The 11,101-nt window shown below is 38.3% G+C and overlaps 2 protein-coding genes across 2 annotated transcripts; both read right to left on the minus strand.

The window, feature by feature from the left end:
* Positions 1-2,739: 2,739 nt before the first annotated feature.
* On the minus strand, positions 2,740-3,675 carry LOC102518417 (olfactory receptor-like protein OLF2). Its single transcript, XM_006178990.2, has one exon. It carries the CDS (start codon positions 3,673-3,675, stop codon positions 2,740-2,742), a length of 936 nt encoding a protein of 311 aa, XP_006179052.2.
* Positions 3,676-7,199: 3,524 nt separating this feature from the next.
* On the minus strand, positions 7,200-8,138 carry LOC102518170 (olfactory receptor-like protein OLF2). Its single transcript, XM_006178989.2, has one exon. It carries the CDS (start codon positions 8,136-8,138, stop codon positions 7,200-7,202), a length of 939 nt encoding a protein of 312 aa, XP_006179051.2.
* Between the last annotated feature and the right edge of the window lie 2,963 nt (positions 8,139-11,101).

Below are 11,101 nucleotides of genomic sequence, written 5' to 3' on the forward strand. Positions count from 1 at the left end.
CTGTTGCAGGAAACAAGAAAAGGAGCACCTGTGAGTTGCTAAAAACATCTCTGTTCTCTAAGCTAGGCATTTTTCCCTAACATAAGGAATAATAACTTAATTAAATATTCCATGAAAGTTGTATGATTTTTTGGACTTTAATATATTTCAAACTCTTTTTTCTGCCATACTGAGCTATTAAGAAATACTAACAAGACTATGGGTAAACTGATGAAAGATGATGCAGATGGAAAATCTTAGCATATTTTTAAAAGAGGTATTCCCCATAATTTTTCCCAACCCTGTATTTACCCCTAATTGTCACTTGTTTCCCATAAATGCCAACATCAGTAGCAAGAAGTGTCTTGGGTTTTACATCCATTCTGACACGATTTCACACAGGGTGCTTAAAATCGCTAAAGAGGTGAAATTCTAATGGGTAATAAGGATGTCACTGAGTCTTGCACGGTCCTTCATTTATACGTCCATGTCCGTGTTTACATGCTTTGTCATCAGAAAAAACCTGACAAAACCAGATGAAGCAGAGCACATCAAGAAAGTATGCAGATGGATAATTTTCACTTTATGAGTAATAAACATAAATATCTTTATAGATGCATTACCTTACTATCTACAACCCTTGTGTGTACTTTCTATTAACTATTAAGTATACACACACACACACACACATATGTATATATATGTACATACAGGCACGTGTCATAAGTTCATTTAATTATGGTTTCAGTGACATCTGTTGTGTATTCAAAAATGTTATTTGGTATGTTGATTTTTATTATTTACTTATTTTTTCCCATTTGCATCCCAGACATGACGTAGGTACTGGGATGACAGAAATATGAACACTCAGTCCTTGAGCAAAGAATGTGCCAAGTCTCACACTGAAGCAATGGTTTAATCAACTGAGTGAGAGATAAAATAATGCTGTGAGGAGAGTATTATGTGTAATTCACAATAAGGGACATTTAATCAGGACTGAGAAGGAGAAAGAAGGGAAGGAGAGCAGAATGGAAGTGACAGTGAGAGTTTCAGACAAAGACGTACTTCATCAGGTGCCTCCAGTTTGCTCTTTTCTCCTCATCTTGGACTTCGTGTCCTCTATGATGGGATTGCCCTCCGATCTCTAGTTTACACCCTCTTTATCTAGAACCCCTTCTTCTCCTCACCATCCATTGCATCTCTATTCATCATTTAGATCTGAAGCTGAATTCCAAAGAATCTTTTCTTCTCTGCACTCTAAATGGAGACCTTTTGCGTCCATTGAGAGTATCCTGCTTTTTTGTTTTGGTGATTTAGTTTATTATAATTATTAGTAAGATTAGTTAACTAATGTTTCTTATTTCCACTATATTATAGAGTTCACTAATAAATGTACAGACAGCTCAGACAGCTCAATATCAGAACAAAACAAACAAAAAAACAAACAACAAACAGCTCAGTCAAAAAATGGGCAGAAAGTCTAAAAAGACATTTCTCCAGAGAAGACGCACAGATGGCTAATAGGCACATGAAGGATGCTCCACATCATTAACTATTGGAGAAATGCAAGTCAAAACCACAATGAGGCACCACCTCGCACCAGTCAGAATGGCCATCATTCAAAAGCCTACAAATAATACTAAATTCTGGAGAGGGTGTGGTGAGAAGGGAGCCCTCCTACACTGCTGGTGGCTGGAGCGTGAACTGGTGCAGCCACTATGGAGAATAGTATAGAGTGTCCTTAAGAAACTGAAAAGAGACTTACCATATGAGCCAGCAATCCCACCCCTGGACATATAGCTGGAGAAAATTCTGACTTGAAAAGACACATGCATCTCAATGTTCTTAGCAGCACTATTTACAATAGCCAACACATAGAAGCAGCCTAAATGTCCATCGACAGATGACTGGATAAAGAGGATGTGGCATATATGGGAATATTACTCAGCCATAAAAAGCAATGAAATAAAGGCATTTGTAGCAACATGGATGGATCTAGAGATTATCATTCCAAGTGAAATAAGTCAGACAGAGAAAGACAAATATCACATGATATCACTTATGTGTGGAATCTAAAACTGATGTTTTAGACAATGGCCAAATCATAATGCCTAGATTTCTTTCAGCCCCTCTGTGGGTGGGTGGATTTCCTGCCGGGAATCTCTGTGAAAGGCCCAGCTGGTGGTTGTTCAGCCAGAATTCTCACTCTGTCTTCACTGTCCTATTGACTCAGTCAGTGCTGGGGAAGGAAGACTGAGTTTTGGTGGTTTTTTTTGTTTTTTTTTTAATGTTTTGTGCACAGCCTAAGACAGTTTTGTAAGTTTTTTTGGTCTGGCCTACTCTGATGTTTCCAGTCTGCCACAGGCTATACCGCTAGAATAATTAATATTTGTCACTTCTGTTGGATAACAAGGTTAATTAGTATAAAAACAGATGGACTCCCCATGAAATACAGAGCACATAGAAGTGCAACAAGACCTTAGAAAGTACTCAATTACTTTCAGAAAAATTAATGAATTCACATATGAAAATTGAAGAAAAACAATTTTGGGAAACCAAGACTCCAAAACATTTCCATAAATAATGAGTATCAACTATAAATTAAGACATAAAATGAAGCACATGGCCTCTCGGGAATGACACATTTTGACATGGCTGGAACAGGGCCTAGTTACTGGATCACACCACGGTAGTGGAAGCAGTTTTGATTTCCGTGAATTACAGTGTAAGACTGGGGGAAAAACATATACATATAAATTTTCAATGGAACCACTTTTTATTTTTAAGTTTCTTCAAAGCCTCTTTCACATCCTTGTTCCGTAGGCTGTAAATCAGAGGGTTTAACATGGGAATCACAAGGGTGTAAAAGAGTGAGGTCATTTTGTCTTGATCCAGAGAGTAGGAGGAGCTCGGCCGGAAATACGTGAAGAGCAGAGTCCCCTGGAAAATGGCCACAGCAGTTAGGTGGGAGGTGCAGGTGCAGAAAGCTTTGCGCCTCCCCTCAGCTGAGCGCATCCTCAGCACTGCTAGGATGATATAACAATAAGACACAGAAAGACCTGAGAGGGTGATCAGTTCAATGCAACCGAAAATGATAAATATCACCAACTCATTAACCTGTGTGTCTGAGCAAGAGAGCAAAAGCAGAGGTGGGACATCGCAGAAGAAGTGGTTAATCTCATTGGACCCACAGAAACATAAGCGGAACGTTAATATTGTATTTATAGAAGCATCCATAATCCCCACCAGGTACACCCCCGCCACGAGCAGGGAGCACACTCTGCTGGACATGCTGACTGTGTAGAGCAGGGGGTTGCTGATGGCCTTGTACCGGTCATAGGCCATCACTGCCAGCAGGAGACACCCAGAATCTGCAAAGGTACAGGAGACCAAGAACTGCAGAGCACAGCCAAGGAAGGGGATGGATTTGTTCTTGGCAAATAGGTCCACCAGCATCTTGGGTCCAATTGCTGTGAAATAGCAGAGGTCACTGAAGGAGAGGTGGCTGAGGAAAAAGTACATTGGCACGTGAAGCTGGGAGTCCATTCTTATTAAAATGATCATCCCAAGATTTGCAACAAGAATAATGAGATAAACAAGTAGAAAGGTGGTAAATAGAGTCACTTTGATCACAGGGCGATTGCTAATTCCTAAGAGAAGGAATTCATTCAAGGAAGAGCAATTTCCCCCATCCATTCTTCTTTATTTTCCTTCTAAAAATGCTCCAGAAATGATCAAGAAAATGATAGATCCAAGTTTTTTCTCTTTTTGACACAAAATATAATCTGTAAGTCAGATATAATTTATTTCAGTACATTAAATACTTTATTCTCAGAAAATTGCCTGTACAAATTTCATTGCTATTTAACTGGAAAGAGTTAGTGTCTGGGATAGGATTTTGAGAATGCTTGCCTCTAAATTTGAATGTCATCCATGATGTGTGTGGATTGTGTGAAACGTCACTGCTTTATCTCAGCCATGAATCATAACTGAAAGCTCATTACAGGTCAAATATAATATAAAAGTAATACCTAAATTAAAGACAAAGCTGGAGTATTCAGCCTCATATTTTAAAAATATATATCCCCAATTAAACATAAAAATTCATATCCTTACTCAATTCTTAAGAATCATAATTTATTTATTACTGTATATTAAAAACACAATGAACTTATCTCTGGTTTAAAAATAATGAACAATATGGTATTACTGTTTTTGGTCTACGTTTTAATGTTTTACTGAGACATTAGCTATATTTTAGTGAAATTTTCTCTACTACTATTTTACTGCATGGCCAAATGATCATTACTTACATTCAAGAGTGCTCTGGTGCCAAAGGACATGTCTCTTGACCAGATAAAAAGAAATGCTAAAAACAAGTGGAAACAACAGAATTTAACCAATGCATTTACAGCCCTTTAGGATTTTAACCTGACTTGTTCATTAAAAACACAGAGAGGGGAACTGGAGTAATGAACACATCTTTGATATAAGCTTCTGCGTGTGTGCGCATGTGTGTGTGGATGTGCACCATGACTCTCTGTCAATATATAAGAATTGGAATATGAACGATGGTCTGATTTTGTATTAGACCTCAGTAAATATGATACATGGTTCATATGGGTTTGAATTTACACAAATTTTTATTTGTATTGTGATACATCAATTTTTACTGGTTAAAAAATTAGAAAAAAAAGTCTTATATTTGCATATACCCTTTCACAGAGATTTTAAAAATCCTATTTTTTCCTTAAATTTGATTAAGATATAAGTAAGCAAAACTGTTCATTTGCTAGTCAGAATGAATCTGACTTACCCTGCTTTGATGAGAAATGTAATTTTTGCCACTAGGTTGCAGATGACTAACCAAAGGAAGTCAATAAAATCTTCACTTGCAATTTTCTAAATATTTGATTCCTTATTTTTCACTCTTTACATTTGACAGCTCAGAAACCTACCTGTGATGATCAGGGGTTTCTGTTCTTGGCTCCCATAGATGGGTTTAGACAGATCACATTTTATGTTTATGTAGTGACATTTGGGACTTAAATTTCTAAAGCCTCTGATCTCACACTTCTGTGTTACGCAAACGTGATTAATTAGATTTCTAGTTTGGTATTTTCCCCTGGGACTGTTGTAACAACTCCGGCAAAGGCTGAACTTTCAATTCTTCACACTTGCACCAAATTGATTAACATCAGGAAGGGAAAATGCTGTGTAAAGCACGATTCATTGTTACCCATAGTCTACACCCTCTTCCTCCACTCAAATCAGACATCGAACGAAACTCAGATGGCCCCTCCACTTAATAATTTCACCTGTTATTATTTCTACCATAAATTTTTTGAAATTAATGCATTTATTAAATAAAAATTATTGTATCTAATTATTGTTTATCCTTAATGATTTTTATCCTGTTCTTTTGTTTCTGAAACAAATCTCCTTCCCTTTCTCACTTAGAAATATAACAATTTTTCAATTGCTATGCTAAATGCTTTTTTTTTTCCCATTAAGCATGTGTGATTTTCTTTCTCCAGCCACATAATCTACTTTTACTCAACTATGGCTTGCTCTGAATTATTTCCTGAATGAAGCCAAGGACCCTCACTTGTTAGGCTGCATCCCAGGGACTCTCCTGGGACCTGGAATGTGGACATTCTTCTGTGTCCCATTTTCCTGTGTCACCAGTTTATTCTCTTGAGGACTCCAGATACTTTTCTGTTTATTCAGAAACATCACCTGAGAGTTAACAGAAAGACAGGATTTCTTCTCATGCTAAAAATTGCATGTTTTAATGTGTTGTTTCATTTTCATAATGTTTGAAGTACATAATATTCAGCACATTTTATGTCTAAAGGCATATATATAATTAAGAAGCAACACTGAAATCCATGTATAACTCATTTTGCTGTCCTCCTGGAACCAGAAAAAACTGCCTCCATGTTCCTTTCTTGCACAACATAAAATAAAAAGTGTAGTTTTGACAACCTGATCTAGTGCTATGTTTGTCAGAAATGGACTAATCACTAATTTATTACAGTGAGAACAGCATAAGCAATTAACGTGAGTTAATTACGTAAAGTGAAAGTTACTTGATATCCAGCTACTAGGAAATGACCACTATTAAAATTGTGTTTAGAATACAGTTCCCATTTATTTGACAGATACACAGAGAGTGAATACAATTATTCACAAACAGAATATGAATGTAAATATGACTTCTTTTTCCCTTTGAATATATATTTTTGTTAATAACTATTCCTATACAACTCAAAGTGTATCAGTTGTGCATTTCATTTTTTTTTAATTTTAATAAGTACAGTGCTTTTAACACACCAAAGAAGATGGAATCTTCATTTCTAGTGGCTTTTAGAGAAGGTCTAGGTACATAACCTCCAACTGTCATTCGTGCAGCTTCTGGGCTGGTGTCAGCAGCACCGTATCTGTTCTCTGGAGTGAGGGCGAAAAGGAACTTCCACAGGCTGATGCGAAGACTGTGAGGTGCAATCTAAATGCTGAGCTGCTGATCCTGGGGTTGCCTGCTGATGTAACTTGGGCAGAATGATGAGAAACAGAGGATCCAAGAAGCTCCCTACATCCAACGATCCCTGCCGCTGGTATTTATTCAGCCTAAGCCAAAAGACAGAATCATAGAGGGATTTTCTCTAGGATGGATGTTCTGGGATAAAATAGGATAAAGGGAATTATTTTATTTCAAAAATAGACAATGTTTCCTTTTGCATCAGTTCGCAAGGGGCTTGTAGATTTATTCACTAAGTATCTCTGAATGGCATACTGACGTCAAGCATTTTAAACAACAAATGAGAAATACTAGTGAACAAGATAAGCAGGGGCCTCGCACTTATGGAACCTGGAGTTCGGGGCATGATGTTTTGCTTTTAATTTATTCTGATTTATTTATTTCTTACTTGTGCAGTTCTGAGTGTTGTGATGGAACAAGCACAGGGTGAGCGGACACGTGCACAGGCCTTCTGTGCCAAACAGCAAAACGAAGCTATAGCTACTCCTCCTTAGTTTTGAGAAAAGATTAAGATTAAAAAAGAAAATCACTGACCCCCCTACTCAGTTTGGGCACACAAAAATAAGTAATGGAAAGTATCTAGAAAGTCTATTGGTGAGACTATAAGAATCTGTGTCAAAACACCTGCCATTTCACTCTCAGAATCTCAAAATAAATACTTTAAGGTGAAAACATTGTATCACCCAGAACATAATTCAGAGCTGATTGCTTTTTTCAGGGCACCTTTCACATCCTTGTTCCTTAGGCTGTAGATCAGCGGGTTTAGCATGGGGATGACAACCGTGTAGAAAACAGAGGCCGCTTTGTCCGTGTCCATGGAGTAACTGGAGCTGGGTCGGAAGTACATGAACAGGAGGGTGCCGTGAAACACGGCCACCGCCGTCAAGTGGGAGGCACACGTAGAGAAGGCTTTGCGCCTCCCCTGTGCCGAGCTCATTCTAAGGATGGTGGTGATGATGTAGCTGTAGGAAAGGAGGACGGTGATGATGCTGCAGCCCACAACACAGCTACTAGAAATGAACAACATTATCTCATTTGTGGATGTGTCTGAGGAGGAGAGGGCTAGCAAGGGCGGGATATCACAGAAAAAGTGATTGATGATATTAGACTGGCAGAAAGACAATTGAAATGTGAAACAGGTGTGGATTGCTGAATCCACCAAGCCTACAATGTAGGCGACAGCCACAAGTTGGGTACAGATTCTCCTGGACATGGTGACTGTGTACAGTAGTGGGTTGCAAATGGCTACATAGTGGTCGTAAGCCATGACAGCCAACATGAGACATTCCACATCTGCAAGGGTTCCGAAGAAAAACATCTGGATGGCACACAAATTGTATGGAATCCTCTTTTGCTCCGATAGGAAATCAGTCAGCATCCTGGGAGAGACAGTGGAGGAGTAGCAGATGTCACAGAAGGACAGGTTGCTCAGGAAATAATACATGGGCGTGTGGAGTCTGGGGTCCACCTTGATCAGCAGGATCATCCCTAGGTTGGCCATCACAGTGATGCCGTAAACCAGCAGGAAGAGCACGAAGAGCCCCAGCTGCGCGTCTCTCCTGCCAGAAAGTCCCAGGAACATGAAGTCAGCAGACACAGAGCAGTTCTCCGCAGCCATGACTCAGATCTGGGAACCCCTAGTTGGGGTAGAGGAAACGGAGGTGGTGGGAGTGGAGGGTTAACATCATCTTACTATCTTCACAGCTAAACTGCTGGTTCTTTCTCTATCTCAATAACTAGGAAAAGAGAGAATGCTAGGGCTGCATGAGGTACACTGGCTCCCTGAAACTATATCCAGTTTAGTGTAAAACAATCAATGGTAATGATAATAATGTCACTTACATTTGTCTAGCACTGTACCATCTGTGGCATACTTCTATCTAAATTAAGTCATGCTATTTACACACCAACCTCATTGCATTTATGATAATTTTTGCTACTTCTATCTCATATCAATAAATTAATGTCCTCAGCATTGAGACAACAGTTCTTAAATTAATTGGTCCAGATAACCCATGTCTTCTGACAAGACTTTTGCTTTGCCAATTTCCTGGATATAACACGCCCCCACTTCCCCATTAACCCACTCAGGTCCAGTATCAGTCAACAAAGGATAGAGATATTCTGTGATTCAGGGCCCACTGGGGCAGGGAGAGAGCTAAAGAAGGTGGAAGCATGAGCAATATTCTGGAGAGCACGGGCAGAAATACGCCAGGGCTGACCACGTTCCCCCTGACACTGGCTGTCACTCAGGAGAATTTCTGAAGAATGAACGGGACCTAATGTAAGGGTTACTGGATGCACAAGTGACGCAGAGGCAGGAAAGGCAGTGTGGTTTGTGCTTGAGTCCTTCTGCCACGGTGGACCGGCACCCACAGGATCTATTCACCCGCAGATCAGATGTGTAAGACGCTTGGTAAGAGTACTCAGAGAGAGTCACATCTGAACCCCACCCCATCCCCATTCCCCAGAAACTGAACGTTGTTTTATTGTTTCTTTTGATCACGATTTCTCGTGAATGTTGCTGAAATCTGCCTCCTCCTAGCTTAAATAAGTTGGTGTTTCTTGAATTCTTTGCCCCACTGTTATACTCTCCCCAACCAATGATGTTATTAATGTCATTCATGTCCTCCTCTGTTCTTTGAGAATATTCAAGTGAAGCTGAAGACAGATGAAGAGCTGAAAATGAGTATCCAAATAATGGTCTAGAGTTCAAAGTGCGGGTCTCCAAACCCTTGGCTTAAATTCATTTAAATATCTGTCCATCCGAGGGGGAGGGAGTGGGAAGGGATAAACTGGGAGTTTGAGATTTGCAGATACTGACTGGTGTATATAAAATAGATAAACAAGTTTACACTGTACAACACAGGGAACTATATTCAATATCTTATAGTAGCTCACAGTGAAAAGTAATATGAAAATGAATATGTGTATATTCATGTAAGACTGAAGAACTGTGCTGTACGAAACTGACACATTGTAAACTGACTATAACTCCATAAAAAAAAATGCCATGCCCCCCCTAAAAATCTATGTAGATACATTATTTTAAAAAAAAGTTTTCCTTTAAAAATGAAAACTTAAAAAATGTATAAAAGTACAGGTAAGACATTTAAAAGAAAATAAAATGTCTGACCACCACATAGTCGCTCTTGTTTGTAGCCCCTGCTATCTGTGTATATATGTATTTTAATTAAATAGCTTGAAAAATGTAATTGAAATAAAAGTTTGTATAATATTTCATATCCTACTTTGGCTTTGTAACATGCTTTCAGTTAAAAAAAAAAAAGAATGAGAGGTAAAGGAAACTAAAATTTGAGTCTGAAAAACAAGAAAGAGATGATAGTAACTGAACCAGAACCCATGACTTGTTTGCTGCAAGCAGCTCTCTCTGCAGGAAGATCCAGCGTCTTCTCCTGACTGAGCTGGACCGTATATAACCACCTCTGCATCTGCTCCCTGGTGTCGAGCACTTGGTCTCTGGGGAATAAGTGACAAATATAATAGTATGTCTATCATCTGTTATCTCTTACAGGCGGGGTGACTGAGAAAAAAAAAAAAACCAGAACTCAGAAAATATTACTTTTGTCCTCTCTACCTTCCTGCCCAATTATATTTATTTAACAATAGTAAAATGAGTCCGGTCAATGAGTGGTCCTTATTTTCAGCTCAAAAATCTCTATACAGACATTTTGTTTTAATTCCATAATTTAAAAAACAAAGCCACGGTCACTCACACTCACACTTCCGTGGACACACATGCACAAACTCTAGCCCATTAAACACATTTACAGGTAAAACATTTTTTTGTAAACACAGCAAGAAAATAATCATAAACATACAGCTCTTAGGGATAACTAGTTTTATTTTCTATATTATGACATTTTAACATTTTAAACAAAATTGACATCAAAACAAACATATTTTATACATATAGATATTATGAACATAGCCGATGTAGTCTTTCTACTGATGTACATGCATTTATTCATTCTGTCCTTTGCTAATGAGCATCTGATTAATATACAATTTTTATATCATAAAACTCCTGATATGAGTAAAATTATACATACACAATTTATCTGGTCTTTCTTTAAAATAACTCTAAGCAATGGCTTTTAAATGCAAAGAGATTTGATTTTAAATAGAGGCAATTTGGGCCTTTTTACCAACTCATATTTAATTATCACCTCATACATCATGTATTTTATGTTATCACATATGTCCTGAGTTGTTTCTGACAACCTCAGTCTATGATAGAGAAACTGAAACCCAGAGATGATAACTAAACTTCTGTAGTCCTGTAGACATTGTTTCTCTGACGCATCAAAATTACTCAAAACGGATTCCTGAATACAGTGCAGTAAACAAATCTGTCTTACAATACAACTCTCCTAAAAAGCCTCATAGACTGTTGCGGTATGTTTATGTTAAAGTGACTTTGAAAACTCATAAAATTAATAACCCATAGACTCTGAGATTTCTTAGAGAACTGAGAGACCATTCAAGTCCCACTTCTAAACCAAGGTGGGATCCCAGCTTTGACTGGCTGATGGCAGAGGGGAGCAAATAGGAAAGATG

This window comes from Camelus ferus, chromosome 10 (assembly GCF_009834535.1).
Source record: "Camelus ferus isolate YT-003-E chromosome 10, BCGSAC_Cfer_1.0, whole genome shotgun sequence".
Taxonomy (NCBI): domain Eukaryota; kingdom Metazoa; phylum Chordata; class Mammalia; order Artiodactyla; family Camelidae; genus Camelus; species Camelus ferus.

Excerpts from the sequence above, each read along its gene's own strand:
- LOC102518417 (XM_006178990.2), bottom strand. The coding sequence starts at position 3,675 with ATGGATGGGGGAAATTGCTCTTCCTTGAATGAATTCCTTCTCTTAGGA.
- LOC102518170 (XM_006178989.2), bottom strand. The coding sequence starts at position 8,138 with ATGGCTGCGGAGAACTGCTCTGTGTCTGCTGACTTCATGTTCCTGGGA.